Consider the following 25,548-nt stretch of genomic DNA (forward strand, 5'->3'; position numbering starts at 1 on the left):
ATAAACATGATCATGATAAAAATTGTTTTTGGGAACAGTGTTCCACTGTAGTATGTGTGTTTAAGTGTGATAGTTGTTGTATTCGATATTTTTCTGCTGCATTTCGTAGATTATTTCTTTTATTTCATTCTCAACACTCATATGGACCCACAAGTCTGAATGAAAACATGCCTGGTATTATTGTTATTATTTATTATGACATCATCACAGTGCCTTCAAAATTTTGTTTTAGTTTTCTGTCCAAATCATTAATGTTTGAAGTTTGTGATTAAAGTAAAAAAGTGTTCGATCCATTCAAACCAGAAGCAGCAACTTTTGCAAAGAAAACAGTGACCATAGTTTCCTTTCACAATGCCTCGAACGATTATTTTATTTTTTAAATAGTCGCTGAGTATTTTCTGTCAAGTGATTAATGCATCAACCAACAAATAATGATAGCTATAAAAATAATCTTGCACCTTTAAGTAACGTAATTTCTGAATCTTTTTGTTATTTTTCTTTATTTACGCATCAAATGTCCAAACAAAATGAAGTAGAGAAAAAGCAGGTAAATCTTTGTTATTAAGGCAATGAAAAGCCATTAAACTTGAGACAGAATTTTATTTTTCTTAGGTTTTTTTTTTGTTTTCTTCTAGTTGCTGTTACACTGTTATTACACAATCCCGGGCGACACCTGAACGCAGCATTGCCTTTGGGCTAGCTCACAGATGAGTGTTAGCAGTTAGCTTCTCTACAGACCTGTGGCGATGCGATGCTACAACCAGAGTGTTTCAACCCTCCACGGGGGACCTGCTGGATTTATCACTTCGTGGAAACGCTGAGTTATTTCGCGGTTTAGATGCGAACAGCTGCAGCGAAACACAAGAGCTAGCATCGGACAGGAAATAAGTTGGCTAACTTGATTTCATTTAGCTCGGAGTTAGCATTAGCAGCAAGCCTGGGAGTCGTTAGCACTTTTGTAAACAAAAACTAACTTTAAAAGTACGTAGAGCGAATAAAAGACATTAACAAAGCAGTAACACGTGTCACAGGTGAACTTGTAACAGAAGTTGTTGATCAGGATATGAGGTGTTCCTCTTCTGCAGAACACATCAGATGACTTCTCCGTCGCCTTTAAAGAGCAGCTCGTGGGAGTTCAGTCGCTGAGGGAGAAGCGCTCAGCTGCTCATCATGGCGAGTGCTTTAGCCTCCAAGCTGGGATTGAACTCCCTGATGAGAAAACAGAGCAGGAACTTCCACGTCAGGATCTGCACGATGGAGTCAGACATGGAGTTCAGCTGCGAGGTGTGTATCTGTCACACAACTTTGATTGTTCTCATATTCAAGCAAACACCACACGTGTAGTGTGAACACAGCACCAAGTACACACATGTTGTTCTATTGCAACTGTGTATGATGTAGATAGATAGATGTTTACTTAACTTTAAAGTACATATAGTAGCACACACTGTTGTTCTTCTTTTGCAACTGTGAGATAGACAGACAGACAGACAGACAGATAGATAGATAAATAGATAGATAGACAGACAGACAGACAGACAGATAGATAGATAGATAGATGATTTATCCAAGCAGCCATACTGTAAAGAAAGTACAGACATACTAAAATAAAAGAATACACAGTTAAATCCAACACATTGATCAGCCCTGAGATGATTAATTAAGTTTTAGTATGAATCTTAAATCTTAATACAATCTGTAACAAGGTAAATACATAGTAGTGCTGGACGATAGGGCAGAAAAGTATTTTAAGATAAATAATATCAGTTCATTGTGAAGATAAATGTCACATTATTATTATTATCTTAAAATTTAAAGACAGGTTTTTGCTCCTGAGTTGAGGTTGTGGTTTTAAACTACACTTTACCAAACAGTGAATAAGTCCCACATTCTCAGTGATATATGCTTACACTCGTTCACCATCTGAAAATGCATAGTCTTTAACGTGTACACTCTTTCAGTATGCTGTAAATAACACTCGAATATACACATGCACAGGTACATATAACCTGGTAACTACTTAAATTATTATTTCTTTGAGACTATTTTTTATCGCACTACTTTTATCGCAGTATATTGTTTATTTTTTACACTTCTCTTAACTTAATGTTGACTGTTTGTAGAGAAATGCTAAATCAGAGTCTAATTCCCTGAATGTGCCAATGAAGCTAATTGTGGTTCTTTTTTATCAACAGAGAATGAGACATTTCACAAATCTCGGAATGTTCAATTGTGTTATTCTCCCTCAATGTGCTAAAACAATGCATAAGCTTAACATCAATATATATTGGACCTTATTTATATTAATATTGATGAATTATGTTGCACTTATTACTGATAATGTTTTATTTTCCAACCTTAGTACAAAGTTTGTATCACGTGAAGATACGAGTTTCTCTTTTCAACACTAGATGGCAGCAAATAACTTTGAGCTGTGCTCTGCAGCTTCTGCATATGTGTTATAATTTATCTTTGTCCTATGCAGCAATGGAATCAGGAGGATTATTCAGTGGTGAAGCCCAATGCAGTGTAGGACTTTGCCGAAATGCTGCACAGAAAAGTGTGCATCACCAACCCGACAGTGTTAACATGAGCATCATGTCATGTTTGGGCCGTATACATTATATTCTGCCTTCTCACAGTATCTCTGGATGAGTATATGACTTGGTTGATTATACACCGGGGCTGAAAGCCATCAAAATTACTTGCAGGCACCATCTCTGTACTTAAAAAGGGAGGAACCCTTCTAAAGTTTGCAGTTTGTAATTACACGAGCAGCATGATGCTAGTTTTGGGTTTCTATTTTCTGTGCCGGGGTGATGATTTGATCAATTATGGGTTTTTGTAAATAGCATTTATAAAAAGGTGAAGGTCATAAAGACAACATATTCATTCAGCCTTGCGTGGGACTTTACGATTGGCTCCAGCTGCAAACCCTGCTGCATTGTGGATACTTCTCATAGTTTCTAACGCCAGTTTTTTTTCCCACGCCAACCATGAATACTCTTGACAGTAGCTTGTACCCTGATTTATCTCCGAGGCTGGAGATGAAAGCTCTCTAAATTGGATATGTGGGCCTCATATGGCTGCCGCATAGAGAACATGTTTTGCTCCTAGCTTTGAACCGGAGACAGAGGTTATGATAGAAATCCTGGGATGTCTGGATCCAGTAGACGTTGCATCTTATGAATGGTTTTCAGTCTTCTTGAATATTTAAAAACATCAGGGAAAGTCGGTGCATGATGTGAAATTTACTGTCAAACTTTTGCTCCAACGGGTTGAAATTTTGATTTTAGATATTTTTTTCGTATGTAAGTATGTTACTCTACCGAGACTAAAACATTTACTCATTTCAGTCTAAGTGGAAAGGAAAAGACCTTTTCGACATGGTATGCCGAGCTCTGGGACTGAGGGAGACGTGGTTCTTTGGGCTCCAGTACAACATCAAGGACACCGTTGCTTGGCTGAAGATGGAAAAGAGGGTAATTTATTCTAATATCGTACCCCGTTTTGTTAACAGCCCTGAGCCATGTAAACATCGTTGCTATTCAGTAAGTGTAGCAGCCATGAAAAGGAAATGGTTTTCCCTTAACGCTTCTTTTGGTTCACTGTCGCAGGTTCTGGATCAGGAGGTGCCAAAGGAGGAACCGATTACCCTCCACTTCCTGGCAAAGTTTTACCCTGAAAATGCTGAGGAGGAGCTAGTGCAAGACATAACACAGCATCTCTTCTTCTTACAAGTAACTATACACAGTACACACCTCCTGTTTTCTCATTCTGGTCATATTTAACTTTTATTTTCTCCATTCGTAGGTTAATCAAATCAAAAGTGATTACTTGTAGTCTTCCTATCTGTTGCACTTGCGTCTATCAATCCACAGAGGCCTTATGAGAAGGTTCTTTCTAGACTTAACCCGAACATTGACTGACACCATCCCTCATTCTCTGTTGCTTCCTAAGTTGAAATTGCCACAGGCGCACAGGTAAACCTGAAATCCACCATGCCTCCCAGAGGAAGCTGGATTACTGTCTGGCTAGTGGGCAGACACTTAAAAAAATCTCTTTTCCTTTGATAATAATCTTCCTGAAGTGGAGCTGAGCTGGACGCCTTAAGAGAAAACACACTTTGAAGCGAGTGTGATCTTTTTAAGGCTTAATTAGTCAAAAATAAATGCTTTAGAAAATAAGTTTATAAAATTGCGAGCCCTCACGAGCTCTGTGAATTTCTCATTTTTCACCCTTGCTCACCGGGGATTTGGCTCACGCTCTCTGTATCTGTGGCGTCCTTACTGTTCTGATTCAGTCCCAACAGGGGGCAGGCGTCCGCACTTTCCGACTTACACTTTTCTCACTTTCTGTGCCCGTCTGATTGTGTGCAGCCATGTGGAATCAATGCGTGACATATAACCGCTGCCCTTTCTCTCCACTTAATACTCTCCGGGGGATTCCTGTGGAGCCCGCAACAACATTCTGCTCGCAAGAGATGAGATTTGTAACTGTGCTCCCGTCATCCAATACTACGAGCCACATTTATCAATTACCAATTAGGCTTTAAGGAGCTTAGTTATTGGCTCAGTTAATGCCATATTCTCCATGGGATGCTCGTCTTCCACAACACTCCCTTCACACTCCCAGCCCATTGTGCTGTGGCTTCAGACAGCAGAGCGTCTGTGTTGGATTTTGGGTAGCGGCACATGTCTACTTGAACTGGTGTATCTGTGTCATTAATCCGTTTAGAGGCAGTCGAAGCAATTTATTTATTTCAGAGGGAAACCGTGTTTAAAAAAAGACTCTAGCTGACAAATTACTCAACAGTTCAAGCGATTCAGAGCTACAAGGGGGAGCGAAGAATACAAATGTGTAGCGCCTCACATCGCCTGTCTCCTTCTAACTTTGCTGTCATTAATTCCCATGATGTCGCGAGCAGGCCTTCATTCAGATAGCGTCACAGGCACGATAGCAGGATTAGTGCTTATCAGAAATTATCACTGACCCGGTTACATGCGTGCAAACACACACACACACCTCACACACTGACAGACGCTCTCGAGTCTGTTACCTCGACCTGCAATCTTTGCAACAACACCATGTCATTTGTAAACCAGATTGCAGCTCAGCCTCTTAGCGCTCACCCCCGATTAAGGGGCTGTCACCTCTGGCTCCACACCTTTGTTAGTTCAAAACACGAGAAGACAGCATGACTGGCTTTGCAAATGATAAGGCTTGAAGCATTAAATTGCTCACTTACATAACTACAGCAGAAGCATGTTTGCCCCATGGAAGCTTGAAGGCAAGATTCTAACAAAAACTGTGCTTTCAGCTCCGCACAATTTTAATTGAGCAAGCTTACAATCCAGCTCTGTGCTCTGTATGTAGTTAACACGAGTTTGGGATTCAATTAGTTTGACAGGTGACGGAGCTCGGGAAGTGACGCCCAGCGAGAAGTGGCACTTTAATCTGGAAGGAGCTTATTAAAGGGGATTTCCACCTTTAATAAGAAAACATATTATTACTGTGATCCCTGAAAGTTAAGGCATCACTTGTAAACATAAGATATAAATCGGAGAATAAAACTGTGAATTCACAAACATAAAGTCAGAAATCCTGAGGGCTTAGGAATAACAGAAATTGTAAGAATGGGCGGTTCTCGTTACGTTATGAGCTTTTCTCTGGCTTCCTGTCATTATGCTCTGCTGACCAGCGAGCCGAGAGTCTTGGAGCAGCTTAATGATCATATGAAATACTGTTTGCTGAGGTTCATAGTTCCTGGCTTGGTTTCTAATAGGTCCCCATGTGGCTATGATAGTTAACTCTTACAATATTTATGTGGTACGGTTTGTCCTCCTTCCAGTCCCTTCTGAACTGAGCTAGTGGCAGTGTTGTGGAGCTGTGGTACCTGCATGTTTATTTACCTGGTGTTCAGCGCATATACAACTTGTTCTGTGGCTCCTGAACACTGTGTTTCGGCTGCAGGTGACGCTCACAGAGTGGAATTAAGGGAATGAAGTTGTGGCTGTCAGAAGCACAGTTGCGTCAGAAAGTGGTTTGAGCGTGAGCTGTCACTCTCCTCTGTGAGATATCAAGACTGTTTTCATTTAGCCTGAGTCAAGTTTGATCACTTGTCCCAAGAGTCGTGTTCCTCCTGTGAAAATCAATATGAAAGGAGGAGTAATACTCAAGCTACCACACAGAGAAAAACTTTCTGTCCCGATTTACAATGTAGGTATTAGTTCTAACCTTACTGGAAATGTCCTCCATGCTGCTTCAACATTTTACAGTGAAAAGCTTCTAAAATTCAACAAATGGCAGAGAACATTCATTAGCTGCATGGTTGATTCTGAATGGATTTCTGTGTTGGGTGGAATGACGAGGGCTTTGTTTTCAGGTGGTTGCACGCATAACAAAATTAGTTTGTGTCTCAAAGCTAATTATATTTGGCGTCTTCTCAGGTAAAGAGGAGGATCCTGGAGGAGGAGATTCACTGTCCGCCCGAGGCCTCCGTTCTGCTGGCATCCTACGCTGTCCACGCCAAGGTTCGTGCTTTAATCGAATTTCAGTTTTTACTCAAACAAGATCCTTCCATCCATTCTTCCATCCATCTGTCTGGGTTTCATTTAACTTTTTATGCATCCTTTGAAATTTATGTGAACAAATGGTCGGCGTCTTCTCCTCCACACATATTTTTAAATTACTGGTCTGAGATGCTTAAAGTTGTGACTCAGTCACTACAGCTCTAAAAAAAAAAGCTGTGAAGACACAGAAGTCTTTCAGTATCACATTTAACAAAGTGGGTCATCAAATCAGTGTGAACTGACTCAGAGAATATATTGGCCCATCTGGAACCATCTTCAACTGAATCATTAACTACACTTTATGCGGGTGCAGACGACTAGGTTAAAAAAAAAAATCATGATTAGCTACTGGGCCACATTTATTAATTTCTGGGAAATTGAGGAGCATTTGCTGCAGTTGTTCGTTATCTGAAACATGTCACATTGCTATATAAGAGTGCAGACTGCATGTTTTTGTCACCTATGGGCTTGACTAGTGTAACCTCCACCCTAAAATCAGGTACAGTTGAATTAATACAGAATCTGAGTCCTGATAAAAAACAGAAGAAGACATTACTTCACCGGCTACACTTGGTATTGATTTTTTAAATTTCTCTGTGTTTCCCAAAGCGCTACGGGGCCTCGCATGAAATGTCTTTGATAAACAAACCAGGAGTCTGGGTGCTTAGGAAGAAGCCTTTTAACTTACTGTTTTAAAACGCAGAACGAACAGCTCTCCCAAAGCAGCAGCAGCAGTGACCCATCAGAGTAGCCACTGAGCAGATCTGCAGGAATAAAATCACAACTTTACTCTATGAATAAAATATCACAATGTCATTTAATTAACTTTAGGATACAGTAGCTACTGAAGAGCATCAAGTGGAGGAGAGTGTCAGGTTAGTGGCCTCAGGATTGCATCTCTGCTTTCATCTATTTATTCTGAGCTTCAGACATTAAGCAAAGTGAAGGAGGTTGGGTATTTCTATAATAGAGCATGAAATTGACAAAGATGATATTTGCAAAGTCGGCAGATGCGCATGCATTTAACCAGACTGTTATGTTAAACTACTTAATTGAAAATCAGGATGCTCTGGATAACACATGGTGGTGGTGCTGTGGTGCAGGGAGAGAAAGTCACGAATAATCCACAGTGCCTGGAGCACATTAGATGATGACCCAAGTGCTAATGGTTGAAAGTACACAGTCGTGACAAACAAAGCATTGTTTGATTTAATTTAAAATTACTTTAATAATCAGAATCCACAATTATAACTCAGAACAGCAGCGGGAAATGCTTAGAAACAACATATAGCTGCAGGTATCTCTAAAACAGAGGAGACAATAAATGCAAGAATCTGATGTGACAGCTGAGCCCAGGCTGTATGACAGTACAGATAACATTAAATATACATATACGAAATGTATTTACAGACTTTTACAGTGGAGATGCCCGTATCAGTCTGAAACAATCCTACTCTGGTAAAATCCAGCACAAATTCAACCCTGAATATCAACACATGCTCTATTCCACACCAGCTGAGACAGGTAACGGTTAAGATTTGTGGGCCTGGAGGCAGAGAATTATAAAATGGGATCTATGCAGGTAAGCTACATGTGACAGTTCATTCAGATAAAGATTTCATGTCATATCATCCAGCCCGGCTCAAAACTGACCTTTTTACACTGGCTTTTACCAAGTGTGTGTTTATGATAGTCATTTGACATTTGGGCTACAATTGTATTATTAAATCATTATTGTTTGATTCCCTTTAATCCTCATTTGTCGTGTTTGTTGTTTTCATTGTTTAGCATTGTGCTATGCGTACGTCATGAGCACTATAAGCTGCCTCATCCTGAATGACAGAAAGTGTTTAAAAACGTTGATTGGTTTACTGGGTGAGGATCGAACAGTATGTGGTGTGTGTATATAAATCTCTCCACAGGAAGAGGGAGCCTCTTAATAAACCTTCAGCGATCTCAGTCGTTTTGGTTGAAGGATCCCATCTCTCTGAAATCCTCAAGAAAAAGATACTCAGAGTGAGTGAGGTGCAGCTTTTTGACAGGCAGACAAGGTCCAGTGAGACCGGGCGCGAGCTACCTCAAAGATTTGGCCTGGCGCCCTCAGAGACTCGCCTTTCCCGTGCCAATTTACAGGCCCGGGATAAAGGAGACTATATGGATCAAGAGAAATCAGCGAATCAGCTTGAGACTTGTGCTCTCTGCTGTCGATCTGAAAACAGCAAAAAACAATATGTGGCCACAATCTGTTTCCATTTAATCAGCGGTCTACTTTGATTAGAGCCACTGTGAGTAAATTGGAATTGTAAAGGGAAGACAGGTTCTTGTTTTGCAGTGCAGCTGCTGAGAGCTTTTTGGCCGACTGTTCCTTTCTCCTTTGTCTCATCAGGACTTGTTATTGTGCAGAACTACACTGCAGCCTGTGATGTGGAGTGAATCCCACAGTGGGATCTACTTTGGTATCCTGACTCATCTTTAATCATTATTATGCCGACCTAAAGATAGCAGCGCGGAGAGAGTAAAGGCGCATTCTCGATTTGACTCTAATGTCTAAAAGAGATTTTTTGTGAATCAGAGCTACAGGATGTTCAGATTCAGGTGCGGACAGTTGCCCACATTGTTGATTGTCATATTATTCACAATGGATGCAGTAGGGAGCAATAACAGCTAGAGAGCGTGTGAAGAGAAGGATAATAGAGATTAGGGAGAAATGTGTGTTTACACATGTACTCTGTCTTTACAGAGGGAGCTTGGACACAGATAAATGCATAAGGTGTCGGTCCACCACAAAAAAATAATGGATAAAACAATAATAAAATAGAAAATACATTTCCTGCAGCATTATTTAACATCGGAACTTTATGTAAAGTTTCCTTTATGTGTTATATGTTACAGTCTTTATGACGTCTACTGTTATATTTGTATAGGAAAAATCATAAAATACAATATATTCAAACGTACAAATCTTTTCCTGCTTAGATAAAGACTTTATTTCCTCATTGTTATTAATTGTACATAATCCCCATGTGTGTGTGTGTGTGTGTAAGTGTGTGTAAGTGTGTGTTATCCTAACTGTTCAGCCTCTGCAGAGGTTTTTCACGACCTCCTGCTTTGTATTCTGAGCGGGTGCCGTGCTGCAAGGAGGCTTCGATGGGGAGTTTGGAGAGAAGGTTGCTCTGCTCTGGAGAAAATGCAGAGGGAGTCACTGTGGTGCAGAGAATGAGTCGGGAGTGAGGTGAACTCCCTCAGCTTCTCCTCCACTGGGGACTTTCGATCTTTGTCCAACCAAGTGAGGAGGATTAAACAAACAGGCATAAATGACACTGGAGGGAGTCGTTGTGTTAAACTGAACTTCTGTGGAAGAAGCCTGACCAGTACTACTAAGAAAAAGTCCCATTTACTAATGCCTTTCATTGCTGTGTGTTTTATGCCTTGATATGAGAAACCTGTATTTCTCACTACTGATTTTCCTGAAAGTCCCTGGAGTGTGTGAGAAAATACGTTTACTAGATATAGAAAGGTGGATTTATCGAGCAGAATATATCCATTAGGCGGTGGTCAATGTTGTGCTGCCGGTGATAATGTTAAGTGAAAATATTGACACGTAGCTCTCCTCAGAGGATCGATTGTTGCTGTGAGTTTGGGCTTGTTTGAAATAATTGGAAGAATGGTCTGTAAGCAGAAAGCTTCTGAAGACACTGTCAAAAAAATATCACCCCGTCTCCCTGAGTTATACCTCCACGGTATATATATGATCAATTATATAGCAGTTACAAACAAACAGGTGAGGAAATGAGGGAGGTAAAGCTCCGAGGATGGAAACCGAAGAGAAAAAATCTAATTAAATGCCCCTTTGCCTCTCCACTACGTTAGCCAAATGCACCAGTTACAGTCGGGCTTATTAAATTCTGGTCTGTCCAGTACTGTTTTCAGACTTGTGTGCGCAATCAAATAAAAGCCCATAATAAAAATACCACTATAAACACAATATAAATGTTAGAGCCACGAAAATGGTCACAAGCGTCTAATTTATTCTGTGCAAATGAGCCACTGTGTAAAAAGTCCTCCATAAAAGAAAAATGAAAAACATTTATGGACTTAATGATGTATTTTCTATAAAACCCTTGTGCCTTGTAGCATTAGAATACTTGGGTTTGGTGTTGGTCCTTTCCCTTGTATGTTTGAAATATTTTCTGCTCCTCCAGGTAATTGTCCAATTGAAGATAACACAGCAATTAAATTTGACTTCAAAAACACTTGAGCACCAGCAGAAGGGTCATCTCTGAGAGGATGTCAGATTTTAGCTTCAGACTCAAAAGTAAAGAGAGTGTATTTATTTCTACATATTCTCCTCGGGTGCTGTGACATTTTTACATTTTAACCATAAACTCACAAATAACACAAACAAAACCAAATATATAGAAGTAGAATTAAAAAACAAATTGGCAAATACATACGTAAGTGTGTGAAAGTCTCATGCGGGCTGGTTTCTATCAGCCACCATCAGTCGGACTCTATCTTCGATGACCTCCTCTGATTTTAACAATAAAATACCAATTAAACAAATCACAATGCAAAGGAAAGAAACAACTGATTGTGATAAAATCATGTAGCAGTGCACAGGTATAGGTAAATGTCCGTCTTAACCTACTTCCATAAATCTACAGTCATTAACTGAAGCAGTATGTTTAATTCATATTCCTCCTCCAGTTTTGCAGGAGCTGAAAGGAAATTCCCCACAGCCACTCAGTCATGCCTAATCCATTCATATCGCTCGTCAAACATGTGTGATATAATTTGTGCCCCGGCCCTAAGATGATAAGTGATCCGTCTCCAGTTCTCTCAGAGATATTTCTAATAGCGTCATTTATACTGTCTCGCAGCAACTGGGCCACTTGGTGTGCGGTGCACGTTAATGACCTGGTGGCAGAGCAGCGGCCATTCGTTCGCTAAGAGACGCTTTTCTCACCGCTGCTGTAGTTGCATCTTACAAACGGCTCCCAGGAGAGACGTGGTCTGGGCTGTTTTAGGCGGGAAGGTGGATGGTGGTCATTAGTTTGGAGTGATTAATCCCTTTGGCACTTTTTGCTCCATTTTATTTCACAGTACGGAGACTACGACCCTAATGTTCACAAACCTGGCTTCCTGGCTGAGGAGGAACTTCTGCCAAAGAGAGTGAGTGACAGTTGGGTTTTACTTATTATTATTATTATTCATGAATGATGTTTACATCTTGGTCTCACCACCCAGGCCTACACCTGCAGTAGGATACAGAATGCAGCACTGCAGCATCTACTGTATTTTCCTTGTGCATTCATGGATATTTATGTCTGTCTCTTTCCATTTCAGGTGATTAACTTGTACCAGATGACTGCAGAAATGTGGGAGGAGAGGATCACAGCGTGCTATGCGGAGCACAGGGGCAGGACAAGGTAAGAACTGCTGCACTGAACTGCACCACTGAAATTCCACTGTCATCAGCACAATCTTGAGTTTGGAGTTCACATAGCGTGTGTTTAAAAGTTCTGCAAGAAATGTTTTATATAAAACAACAATCCGTTTTGGCAGCGAGATGCAAAGGGACTCACATGAAAGTTGTTTCTGTGGGAAAGTTATTTGAAGGTGAATTAATGAACATCATAAAACCTTTAGTTCACAGCTTATTATCCTATCAATTAAATGTATTGATATTCACAGGAGACATTGTTTGATTCATGTGCGGCAAACATAACGTCATGAAGAGGGCTGCAAAAATTACTCGTGAATGAAAATCTGTGGTTCTGTTGTTGCACTGTTCCATCATTGTGCTGAACAAAGGTGAAAGTGGGTTGAGAGTGAAAGTGTGAGGGATGTGGAGTGTCTTAAAACCCTGTGGGTGGAGTGATTTGGGCTGGAAATTGAAGTTGAAAAGCCAGAAGCCTCAAAAAAAGTTAATAATTGAGTCACTGGTGCTGATCAATAATCCTTTTCAACCCCGGCAGAAGGAACGCAGTTGGTGGTCCTCACACCTTCAGCATTTCGATAGTTAGTCATGTGGTGTAGCGTGGCCACAGGAGGGAGGTCACTGCCCTAACGCTGACACTGTTAGAATAACCTGAGTTTTGACACACTTATAGTATTCAGGTTAAATATCCAGCTCCAGGTGACATCATACATCTGTATTTTGATCTATATTATGTGGGAATTTGATTTTTAAAAACATGATCACAGCACAAAGTGTTTGAAAGACATTCAAGGCACTTCTGTGCTTTTCTGCGTGTTCTTTTTTTATAGGACACAGCTCTATTGGCTTTTTATCATCACGTTTTAAATTTCCCCTGACCCTCAGCATCTACTCAGTGTCCAACCCAGTTAAGATTTGTTTACTTGGCATAATACTCTCCTGCCTGTTTAATCTTTGATGAAGCTTAAATCATCAATTTTTCTACCACCCATATCAAACAGACACTTATTAAAAGTTAAGGCGCCGGGATGCCCTGGTTTCTCCTCAGCCATCAAAGTATGCTAATGTTCTTTACTTTTTTTTTTTTTTTTGCTGAGTTGACCCTGAAAATACAACAGATCTGCCAACCAGGCCTCAGAGAGGGAGCGAGAGAGAGGGGAAGGAAATTTTGTTTTTATGGATTTGTTTTCTCTATCACAGTATTTAAAGAATCTGAGGCATCGTAAGAAGTCGTCTTTTCCATCAAGCATAACCTCTAAATCCTATTAGCGAATTATATTTGTGTTTCGTGTCAGTAGTGTGCTCATGTTTTCACCCTCACAAGAGCTGTGTGGCTGTTTCCAGAGATCACACAACATGACAGATGCTACACACAAAAGCAGAGGAAACAAGGTCTGATCTCCCTTTTCTCTCCTCTTCTGCACCTCCTCTCCTCCCTTCCTCCCTCCTCCCCTCTCAATTCCCCTGGATCCCTCTCAATCTCTTTCTCTCTCTGTCTGTCTTTGAACCAGGGATGAAGCCGAGATGGAGTATTTAAAAATAGCTCAGGACCTGGACATGTATGGCGTCAATTACTTTTTAATCAGGGTGAGCCTATGCTGCTGTGCTGTATCGTTACAAAGTCAGTTTCCCCGTGGTGTTTTGAAATGAAGTCTGACTCTCCTGTTGTAAATTGATCTTTCGTTTTGAATCTCGATGTGTTTTTTTTTTATCAACGGTTGCTGTTGGACACTGGATTTTTCCAGTGATAACAAAAACAAAGTAATAACTCTTAACAAACAGACATTCACTTGAGGTGACGCTGGCCTTGATCGAGGAATTCTCTAAAAGGCCAAGACATTTAAAAATACCACCAAGGTAACCTCAGCTTAAGTAATTCACTGTAGCACTACTGTTCGAGTAAACAAGCCCAGACGACATATACACACACCGCAACTGGCATTGTTCAAGCTCAGCTCCAACAAATAGTTCGGGGCAGGTAGAGTCACGGTAATGCCACCTCTGTCAAACACACGTACAAATTAATGTCGGCTGGAAAACTGCTCACTTGTGCCCTTTGCTCTGCGGATGTGATTTAGAATAAAAAGGGAACAGATCTTCTTCTGGGAGTGGACGCCCTGGGCCTGCACATCTACGAGCCGGACAACAGGCTGACGCCCAAGTGCTCCTTCCCCTGGAATGAGATCCGCAACATCTCCTACAGCGACAAGGAGGTGGGAGATTCACGACGGAGATTGGTGGAGTAGTGCTTGGTAGCGTTTTAGTTCTGGGAAGATTAGGTTAATAGGAGAGTCTACATTGTACATATGTGTGATCGGAGCCTGTTTGTACTGACCTTGTTTTTATTTGGACCTTAACTCTAAGATTCTTGTCTTCTCATTGTTTAGTTTACCATCAAACCTCTGGACAAAAAGACCAATGTTTTCAAGTTCAACTCTTCACGGTTGAGAGTCAACAAATTGGTGAGTTCAGCTGAAACTGCTAAAGCTGTTTCGAAGGTGACCAGTGGCCAAATACTTATGGAAACTTATGTCATTCTTGTTATTTGTTTCTCTTGTTCAGATCCTTCAGCTGTGTATAGGGAACCACGACCTGTTTATCCGCCGGCGACGGGTAGACTCGCTTGAAGTGCAGCAGATGAGGGCCCAGGCCAGAGAGGAGAGGGCCAGGAAACAGGTACTGATGATGGAGAAGTTTTAAATTCTCCACGTTCTTTCCCAGTAAATCATCTTTTCACTTGCCCACACTCCGCCTGTCTATGTTGCTAAGGTGGAGAGGCAGCGTCTGCAAAGGGAGAAGCAGCTGCGGGAGGAGGCAGAGCGAGCCAGGGACGAGTTGGAGAGGAGACTGATGCAGCTGCAGGATGAGGCTCACATGGCCAACGACGCCCTGGTAGGACTGGATTAGTTAGCTACAACCCAAATCCACCACTTTTGTTGACTGTGCCTCGTATACAACAAAGTATTTTGTCAGATTCTTTCCCTTCATTGTCTCTCACTGCTGTCTCTTCCCCCTCCATCAATCATCTTTGCTTCTGCCATGATTTTGGTATATTCTCTCTCTTTTTCATGTCGTCATTCCATCTTTATATTTATCACTTTCTTTGCCCTATTTTAAACTTTTCTTGTTGCTTGTCTTACCTTTTTGTGCCCCCCCCCTCTCTCCCGGCTCCTCTCCAGCTGCGCTCCGAGCAGACGGCCGACCTGCTGGCTGAAAAGGCCCAGATCGCGGAGGAGGAGGCCAAGCTGCTGGCCCAGAAAGCTGCCGAGGCTGTGACAGAGATGCAGCGCATCAAAGTCAGTGCCATCCGCGGTCAGGAGGAGCGCCGGCTCATGGAGCAGAAGATGCTGGAGGCAGAGATGCTGGCTCTCAAGATGGCTGAGGAGTCGGAAAGGAGGTGGGGAGCGTAGGAAGGAGGAGCAGGTGGTTGAATGTAGAGAGTAGAGCCATGTGTGCTGCAGTCAATATACATCTGTTTAGCTTTGGACACTAAGTGCCTTTGTCTTTGTTATCGCTAGCTCTCTCTTTGGATCCATTACACACACACACACACACACACAATTTGAAAAAACAATTTCCTCAAACAGAATAAGTTATTTTTCAGAGGAGCCTCAAAACAGTTGCTAAATAACTTCCTCAGCTCATGAGCTAATTTTTATGAGCTGTGTTCAATGTCAAGGTGCACAAACATGCAGCTGCACAACAGTTAGCTCAGCAGCTCAGGAGTCGGTCGATGTGCTCCGGGTGCAGAGCCACGTAGCTCAGCTGCATTTAAACTGATCAAAGAATACGAACTTCTAACTTACTTCAAATCATTTCATTTCGAAAGCTTTGTTCTTGCGCTGCAGCTGAAAAGCAGGTAATCAAGCGGTTACAGCCACGCTGCAGCACAAAGAGGGGAGAAATCTTTTGTTCAGCCGCCCTCCCCCTTAGGTGTGAGGCACAGAGGTTAATTCGTGTTAGTTAATTCTTAGCAGCAGTATCGATTGAAGATAGGAGACCCTATCAAACAGTCTCTCTCACTGCACCCTGAAGCTCCACTGTGCTTTTTTGCTTTGTTTTTTTAAAAGGGAAAGTTTGTGATTTTTGTTGAGTTGTTTAAATCAAATGCTCTTTTTGATAATCTCTGTAGAGGTCAGCTGGTTAAGGAGATTAGGCCTTAACGAGTGATCGTCAATCAGAATTAGCACTCTGCTGAAAGATGCCAATCATTGTAGAGAAGAGCTGAAGTCATTTTCATAATAAAAGACTACGTATAGATAGAATATCACTTCACAGCCCCTACTCCACAATTTATTAGGCAATCATTTCAAATGGGCACCATTAACCACTTGCCAGTAACTGCAATTTCTGGATGAGCACTTTTCGGCAGCAGAGAAATTTAAACCTGTGGCACTCAACATGTAAATGACTACGTCCACTCAAACCCTCGAGGCACAGAGCTCCCCCACATCGAAGAGGAACTGCTGAGTGTTCAGGAACACAATCAAAAGAAACGTAATCATCGCCACATAAAATATCTTACAACGATGTGCGAAGGCTCGATGGCGCTGTAATGGAGTCAGGAGTGACTGTCTGATGGGGTGATACATTTGATCACTTGGGTATTAACAAAGTGACATTCCTGGTTCATTGAGTGCTGATGTGTCGATCGTTTTGGATTTAATTTAGATAATTCTTTGAGGGACCTGGAGGTGAATTAAAGTATTAACTGCATCTGTCTGTGTGTGTTTGTCCCTCAGGGCCAAGGAGGCTGAGCAGCTGAAACAGGACCTGCAGGAAGCCAGGGAGTCGGAGCGCAGGGCAAAGCACAAGTTGCTGGAGATTACAACCAAGGCTGTCTACACGGTAACCATTACCCACACACACATACACATAGTAGTTGAATCAATGAAAATTATCCAGTGAAATAACCCAATATCTGTTGATTACAGCTCCTCTGCTACAACAATTTGCTTAGTTACCAGTTTATCGGATGAGGAGAGAGGGCGGCAACAATTATTTTCATTTTCAATTTAATCTATTACTTCATTTCTATATTAATTGGGTTTGTTGAACACCTGGAAACAGTGAAAATTGCAGATCACAATATCTCGGCGTCGTCTTCAAAGGTCGTGAAACCCAAAAATATGATGTTCACTATTTTGAATAGTCAATTTTGAGAACATGGAATGATTAAATTGATGGAAAATAACTAAAAGAGTTGCTTCATAATTATCTTTGGACTGATACTACACATTCTACACATATTATGTAGTACATGTACACATTTCCCGTTGGGAGTATCTGTACATGCGGTCGTGTTTCATAAATATTGTGCACTTTCTCATGGGTAATACGAGCGGCTGCTGCTGCTTGTATGAAAATATGTCTTAGCTGTACAGGTTTGACAGTTTTATCTTGACTGCTAATAGCACACACACACACACACACAGTCACACAAATACACACACTGGCACATGCAATTGTAGCCACAAAAAGCCGCACTGAACAAGAGATACTTGCATAAGAACAGGCTGCACATAAGGCCGCCCACGCAAGAGCATGCAACATGCAGAAAACCCACACACTTCATGTTCATCTGCTCACAAACGTGCACACACAGATGTACATTGAGATTCTGGACATCGACAGAGAACTGTATTGCAAGCTTATGAATGAAAAGCCAAAACACACACACTAGTGCGCATACATATTAAAAGACAGATTGCCACTGGATCTCTAGTGTACGCTTATCAGCAGATTGGTGAAAACCACACAAACACATACACACTCGCGATCGCACCAGCACACAATGTTCTCTCTTCCCATTCCCGTCAGCCTCTGATTGCCCTCCATGCTCTGCCAGACCGCGTTTACGTCGAATATATCCTCCGTGTAGTTTAGATTCACGTGCCAACAAATGGATTTACATTTATATTGTGTATCAGGTCCATTTTTTATCCAATCCATTTGAGACATGTGGCCTGGATCTAAGGGAATATATTTCTGTATTCACGGTGTGTGACCATCAAAATGGTCATTCTTTTTTTCTCTTCCTCCGACTGTTCTCTCTATCCTAGAGATATACTGGTGTACATCTGTACTTCCCTTGATATATATATATATACTACTATTTTCTTTCTTCCTTTTTCCTCGATTTCTATTTCTGTCTTCAACCTCTCCACTATTTACCCTTACTTTTCCTTTTAATATTTTTAAGTTCGTCTTTGTTCTTTCCAATTTTACTCTTTATTTTTGTGTTTCTGTGTGTCTGCATCTCTTTCTCCCGTCTAATCTCTCCGTCCATCCTCTAGTCTCCTGGACTCCCGCCCGACAGCATGCCTCCTGATCTGAGCTTCAGCAGAGAGAACCTCAGCTTTGACTTTAAAGATACGGACATGAAACGCCTCTCCATGGAGATCGAAAAAGAGAAGTGAGTCACCGTTCGTACCTCGCTGATGCTGCCTGATATTCTGTTTTTCTGGCATCAGCAAGTTTGAATTCATCACTCTGTGGTTACGTGTTGTCTGATTCCTGTGGTTTCGTTGTGTCATTTTAATTCTTTAGCAGAAACATCTCTTTACATATCCTCAAAATAGGTTTGAGAAAGATTCAACTTTGGAAAACACAGTCACGTTTAAATATGTACATTTTAATTCAGGAGTTCAGGTGAGCATTGACCTTCAGTATGAGCTGTCACTGATGTCGCTGCAAGCTCTCAAGCATTTTATTTCCCCTCTCTCGCTGTGTCAGTGATTGCAGACAGGAAACTGTTTAAACGAGTATGACCCTGGCTGTGGAGTTGAATAATTACCTGGGTCTTCATTGTCATCTAATGAGGTACTTAGGTTAGCAAGTGAGCAGAGAGACGACGGGTCAACTAACTGGTCGTCAAACTTAAAGAAAGACTGTGATTGAATTGGCAGATGTATATGGGTGCAGCAGTGACTCAGGAGATGGAGCGGGTTGTCTACTAATCAAAAAGTTGGAGGTTCATGAACTATGAAAAGAAATTGACCAGAAAAATCCTTTTGATGTGTTGATGTTTTCCCCTTTTATTAGTCTTTCACAACCGACTGTCATTTTGAATAATCTCTCCAGTCCTCCAGAATTACAATATCCAGGACATAAACAGACCCATCAGTCCATGTAATGAGTAATTTACACATCATTTTATAATTAGCACCTGGTCCTCAAAATGGCACATTTCTCACAATTTGGTTTCTGACACGGAACATGTGAAATGTAGATAATAAAAAATCCTTTTGAGTCAAAGTGTCCATGGGGACAAAAACAACAAGAGCAGGAAGTGAAACCTTCCTACCTACAACCTGTCTGTGTTAAGGGTCGAGTACATGGAGAAGAGCAAGCACCTGCAGGAGCAGCTGAACGAGCTGAAGACGGAGATTGAGAGTCTGAAGCTGAAAGAGAGAGAGACTCCTCTGGACATCATTCACAACCAGAACACAGAGCAGGGCACGAGCAAGCAGAGCAACTTTAAAAAGGTAACTTCCAAATTATCCTAAAATGTCTGATGCAGCTAATAATGATCTTTATCTATCTCTCTACATACGATGGTACGACATTCCCCAAACACAAACCTGAAACTTGAGATTTTGGGAACATCCTGTCCAACTTGAAATTTCTACATTTCAGCAGTTTTAAAAAAAAATATGCTGGGGTCTGACATGTCCGCTGAAAGTAAAGTTATGAAGAGGAACCCAAGAGACAACTGTCAGCAGGAAATGCTACTTCCAGCTGGTCCTGAACTTCTCCTGGTTAGATGCAAACCTGCAGTGACTGCAGCCATGTGGTGTTTCATTCACAGGGACACGTCCTCACTCCTCTTGAATTTAAGTACCGATATTTGAAGAAAATTACTGGCTCAGGAGCTGAGGTTGAAAAAACAAACCAGCCAATAGCATTTAAATTCCTCCTCCTGGGAGTCTGACTGAAAAGAAAGCCGCAGAGACGCAGTGCAGCTGCTTCCTACTGTTGCTGCAGCAGAGAAAATGTATTTGTGGGTTTTTTTCCAATTCAGTATTTGAAAATTTGAAAACCTGGGGAAGAAATGAGTTTCTCAAAATATAAATATATAAAATCCTAAGTGATTTATACACTATTTTAGCTTTAATCATCTGTTTATGTCGACGTGTGAAATAATTTAAGAGGTGGAGACCAACACCTCTACTTAATTCATCTCCATTAACTTCACAAGTTTTTTATCTCACCAAAGGATGTCAGCTCAGCTCCAGTTACACGAAGCTGGTGAAGTGTGAATTCATACTGATCTTACATCATCTACTCAGGAAAACTGTCAAATGTTTAAATCCTCTCTGGTACAACACTCACGTCTCAACCACCATCTTGTCTTAAGGCTGGGTATTGATTCAGAGCATCACTCAATAACAACGGTCTCCACTTTGGCCCGGGTTCATTTTTCAGCCACGAGTTTCCTCTTGGATGACGCCTGCTGCAGGAGGGGAAGCGGGCAGCCATGATTCATTCTCTGCCGTGACCTCTACAAGTGCAGAGTGATTACCGCTCTTATGTGTATTAAAGGAAATAGAAAACAACTGAGAGGGAAATTAGTGTTTTTATGCCTCCGTGCCGGCAACAGTAGGGGGCTGGAGACATTATGTTTTCAGGCCCATCTGTCTGTTCCATTACGAAGAGCGTGATATCTCAGAAAGCTTCATATTTGGCACAACTGTTCACTTGGACTCAAAGATGAACTGATTAGGTGGTCAAAGGTCAAGGTCACTGAGAGAAGCACGAATGTTCACTGAGAACAAACTTTTTTAGCCTTTTAAACATATCTCAATTCTGTCTTCCTCAATCAATCAATCAAACTTTATTTGTATAGCACCTTTCCTACTGGTTGGTACAGTTCATAAGCCAAGAATTGACAAAACAATTGAAAATGCTGAATGATGAAATTCAGCAAAATCGATTTTAAAAGTCAGAAAAACAATAAAAGAAAGAAAAGTGTGGGATTGAAAAAACACACAACAGTGAGAAAGGATTTGATAAAAATGTAAAACTTGCTTGAGGCTTGAGGGATATTTTAAAAATCGATTGGTCAAAGGCAAAATGAAAACTGTCATAAAAAGTGGATTCTGTTTCCACTGTCTTATGATGAACTGGCAGATTAGACAAGTTTCCCTTCATCTACCCACGCTCTCTCCAGTTTCTGTAAAAATCATCCATTGAGAATTCGAGCTGTTTTCAGCACATTGTGTAAGAAAAAGCCCGCCCCTCCTCCGTTATGTCTCCTAGTGTAAAATATACTTGTTAAGGGAGCACTAATTGATTTTTGCCTGGTGATCAGTCATTTGGATGGATGGGGGCACTTCTAGCATGCAGGAGGGGAAGGGGAGCGAAGTTAAAAGTGTTGGTTTAATTGAACCAGAGGCGGCTGGCATTCATCTTATTAGTGAGGGGAAAGGGTGAGAAGAGGTTGGGCGGGGGGGGGCACACAGCACTGCAGAGAGAGGGGAGGAGAAATCGAGAGTGAGGAAACTTAGTCTACCGTGCCAAAAGAGATGTGAAGTTTTCGAAAGGCTGAGGTTGACCGAAAATGTTCAAAGGGTGAGGACTTTAAGGGAGGCAGAGGCACGGAGAAGTGCAAAGATTGCACTGTGAAGCTGGTGAGCAGGATGAGAGGAAGGGGGAACACGGTGGGAGGAATAAAAAAGGGTCAGAGGGAATTTGGAATGAAGCACAGATCTCGGAGCCAGAAGCATCAGGACCGGCTGGTGCCCCCCCCAGGAGCGAGGCTGTCCCTATCCAGATTCCCCTCTCTCCTCTCTGGATGATTAATGAACAGCCTCTTAACACGGCCCAGCGCCTCTGCACATCCACCAGGCCACAGGCTCTGCTCTGCTGGCCCCCGGGACCCGTCAGGAGAGCTCATTCGCAACAACTGAATCACAACAACGGCTCTGGTTCTGTGTAAAGTCTCACAGAGAAGAAAATGCTTCTTTTTTTAAACATATGACAGAGAAGGAGTTCAACAACCGGGGTGACTCTGTTGTACCATTCAAACCATCAACCATCCCAACGTACACGCCTAAAAATCCCATCACGTGACCGCTCTCCTACATGTGCAGGTGTAAACAGGAAGGCATGCACGTGCTGTTGGACACGTTTAGCATTTGGTTGTTACTTCCAGAACGAGCTCTTGAAAACACCCAATCATCAAGCAGTTGCGTCCACGTCATCATTCCCACACATCTCAGTTTCTTCTCGTCCAGATTAAAACGCTGCACCCGGAGTTTTCAAACTGAAACACAGCCAGAGGTTTTCAAAATGAAAAAGTGGTTGTGGATACAGCCTCAGTCATAGATGAACACAAACCACGTCTTTTATACTTTATGTCAGCGGGGACGATAGAAGGTGATTGGTAAACATTAAAAACGCAAATCCGTCCCTCTCCCACACAGTTTTCTGTTTGGATTTGCTTAAGTCCTCTGATATACACATTTCCCAGAAATAACCTGGATTTCACTAACCGTCCTCCTTCATCCATGATATAATATTTACTCTGGCAGCTGCTGCTTTAATTCCCCTCACCCTACTCATGTTGAGGACAGGAGGAAAAGTTTGCCCACCTGATTGAAGTGACACTCTTTGCCGAGGGAGGTAAAAGCACAGCCAGTGGCCCGAATTAATCCATCAGCAGCTCATTTAAACCTGGAGAGAAAAACAGTTAACGGTGCTTTCTCTGACTGGCATTGATCTCCTACCTGCCCTGCTCCTCCTGTCTCTTTCATTGATCTCCGTCAGAGTAGAGAGTCTGAGTAAATCACAGATTTCTTTCAGGGCCCACAGCGAGTCTGATTTTGCTTTTCAGTCGAAGTAAATTTGAATCGGTGTAAGATGTATCAACAACACTGCATGCCGTCACATAACATCAGAGATTTATTACAAACAGTAACCTTGGGGGTATGTTTTCAGTAAACACAGCAAAGTGCACAAACACTCTCCAATTATCTTCTCCTTGTGATCACTTAGTGTTTTGATTATTCAAGGGAAACGACTCAAATGAGGGGTTGTGGCAGGATGTGCTGTTTTTAGAGCCTCGTTGAATTTACACGAATACCAATCCATAGGAAGCTTTTTCAATATATTACAGGCATGGATGAAACTTTGTTAGCTGTGTAGCACGACGACAACACAAGAGGCACAGACACTCACAATGGAAGAATTCTCAAGGAGCAGCCAGCTCCTCACCACTGCAGGAAAAAAGTTTCATCCAGGGTTCCCAACAGGATGTGGATGCTCGGACTTAAGCCTTTCGGGACACGTCTGGATCCGACAGGCCGGGTCGGGTTTGAACAAAAACTCACTGCAGTGATATTTGGATTTGGTTATGGGTTGTCCGCATTTGCCAGGTTTATGTATTTTTGACACTGCACACGTCTGTAATCGGGGGAAACAAGCAACCTGCGACCAAACTTACAGAATCCAAATGGCTGCTGACAACCAGGAAATTCTAAAAGCTAAGTTATGACGACAAGCTTTCACCCAGTCGGCTTGTTAAACATCCACACTGGTTTTAATGGTTCTCTCAGGTTGTAATCTTGAGCCTGACTGAAATAAACCCTGTTGTGTTGTTCTCTCCTCCACAGCTAACACTGCAGAGCACCAAGACCAGAGTGGCCTTCTTCGAGGAGCTTTAAAAAAAACATGCCGGTGAAGGTGAAGGACGCACAAACAGCCACGAACCTCTCGTTTCTACATTCCTGGTCAGTGTAAATGACTGACGACACTACAAGGCCTTAGTACTTCCTGTGAGCCACTACGAAACACTCAAACAAATGACCACTGCCTTGATCTGCGCCAACTCTCAACGCATTTTATTCTTGTGCTAAATCTGGGATTTCTATTTTTAAAAATGTGTGTTTGCAGTAATTGTGTGAAAGACAGAACATTCCCCTTTTTAAACTTTGAAGTGACCTCGGCTGTGGGCCTTTTTTTAATTTTTTTTTAGCGTTGGAAAAGGTAGACAATGCAAAAAGGGAAAAGAAAAGAATCGTGTGATATGATCTTTGGCGGCTCTCGTTACTCTGTGGGCCTAACGAGTCTGTATCTGTGGAGATCACAGTGGTTATTGTATCATGTTCAAACAGGCTGACCTACATTCTCTGATTCATCTGTTTTAAAATTCAAACAGAAACGAGCCACGAAGGGATTAAGTTTAATAAGTGTAAGTGTAAGATATGTACTTAGCGTGTACGCTTGACTTCCTTCTTCCTAAACACAGACCATTTGTCGCATTCCAATTTATTCGAAATGTCAATTTCCTCCATATAATATATAAAATATTCTGTCTTTGCTTAATGACCTCACGTTGCCTTAGCTCTGTTGTGTCAGTGGAAGCATTCAAAAAGAAAACACATTTACACACAACGCATTTCTTTGCCATCGAACATTTTCAGAGCCATGTATTGTTAACGGCAGGAGCGGATGGACTGTGGTGAAATGTAGGCACAGTGTTAAACAGGAGGCCTGAGGACTAATGTGTACATCTTGAACACACAGAGACGTCACGTAACATATCCGTTGCTGCCTCCAGCAGTTATCAGAGCGCACTACGCTCCCATCTCGAAAGTGGAGAGACGATCATTTGTACTTTGTGTTTCTTAGAATCTGAACTGGATGAAGGAACCGGGATATTGTTTTTTGTAGATGTGAGCTTATGTCACGTCTGACATCGATCTCATTTTAATGTGTGAAACAAACCACTTTTGAATTTGCATTTATTTTAAAATTCATGTATCTTTCTTGAATTAATGTACTCTCTCCCTTTTAAAGCAATTTTTTTTGGGGGGGGGGGGATTGTAATGTGAAGACATTTTTATTTTTTCTTTGTCTACTAAGAATAGAAAGCAGTATTTAAAATGAAACCTGTGGTGAAGTTACATATTTCTACATAAACCTTGTGACAGAAGTGTATGTTGTTCCTGTAAAATAAATGAATATCAGGTCTGTGTGTGTGTGTGTGCACGTTTTTTCCCCGTACAGAAATAACACTGTTAGTTATTTTGGCAGACTTTGATGAATGTCAGCTTTGATTCTGCCGGTGCCAAGAGCCTCTTCCACCCGACCCGAACAGACATCCAATTACACCTTTGAAATGAATCAAGTGTTATGTAAGCACCCTCCATCTTGTGTCAGATCACATACCCTGTTTGCTTGAGTGACAAGGTCTTTGTGTTTCTGCTTGTGTGCTTTACGTGTGTGTGTGTGTGTGTGTGTGTGTGGGCACGAGGGGTGTGTTACATGCCCCCGTGTGCTCCTTTTGTGTTGTTTGTCACCACGTTAACCCTTTAATGTGAGTCTCTACCCGTGGCTCTACGTCCCTGAGACTGACTTGGAGAGTGGTGCGGGGGGTCAGGGCAGAGGGGGGAGTTGGGCTTCTCCGTCACCTCTGGGCGCAGCTGGAGAATGACCACCCATGGTTTTTGTCAGGGTTGTGACAGACAGACATGTTCGGGAGCCAGCTCTCCCTCGAGGGGGGCGGGAGGTCTGCAGGGGCATCAGGCAAAC

General features: G+C 41.9%; 1 protein-coding gene across 2 annotated transcripts; it reads left to right on the forward strand.

Annotated features, from left to right (window-relative positions):
- Positions 1 to 640: 640 nt before the first annotated feature.
- nf2a (NF2, moesin-ezrin-radixin like (MERLIN) tumor suppressor a) lies at positions 641 to 24,987 on the forward strand. 2 transcript variants are annotated; one of them, XM_020099334.2, is made up of 17 exons: positions 680 to 981; positions 1,086 to 1,284; positions 3,357 to 3,482; positions 3,618 to 3,740; positions 6,450 to 6,533; positions 11,676 to 11,744; positions 11,919 to 12,001; positions 13,524 to 13,599; positions 14,091 to 14,225; positions 14,400 to 14,474; positions 14,575 to 14,688; positions 14,782 to 14,904; positions 15,192 to 15,409; positions 16,755 to 16,860; positions 18,309 to 18,427; positions 19,340 to 19,499; positions 23,628 to 24,987. In XM_020099334.2, exons 2-17 carry the CDS (start codon positions 1,171 to 1,173, stop codon positions 23,676 to 23,678), a joined length of 1,776 nt encoding a protein of 591 aa, XP_019954893.1. In that variant the 5' UTR covers positions 680 to 981; positions 1,086 to 1,170; the 3' UTR covers positions 23,679 to 24,987. The 2 variants fall into 2 exon arrangements, with proteins under 2 accessions (XP_019954892.1, XP_019954893.1); XM_020099333.2 differs by having other exon boundaries at positions 641 to 1,284.
- The last annotated feature ends 561 nt before the right edge of the window (positions 24,988 to 25,548 follow it).

This window comes from Paralichthys olivaceus, chromosome 4 (assembly GCF_024713975.1).
Source record: "Paralichthys olivaceus isolate ysfri-2021 chromosome 4, ASM2471397v2, whole genome shotgun sequence".
NCBI lineage: Eukaryota > Metazoa > Chordata > Actinopteri > Pleuronectiformes > Paralichthyidae > Paralichthys > Paralichthys olivaceus.

Bases quoted from the DNA above. Each gene is read 5' to 3' on its own strand.
- nf2a (XM_020099333.2), top strand. From the start codon at position 1,171: ATGGCGAGTGCTTTAGCCTCCAAGCTGGGATTGAACTCCCTGATGAGA. The intron at 12,002-13,523 runs GTAAGAACTGCT...TCTTTGAACCAG, and splicing joins GAGCACAGGGGCAGGACAAG to GGATGAAGCCGAGATGGAGT. The intron at 16,861-18,308 runs GTAACCATTACC...TCCATCCTCTAG, and splicing joins CAACCAAGGCTGTCTACACG to TCTCCTGGACTCCCGCCCGA.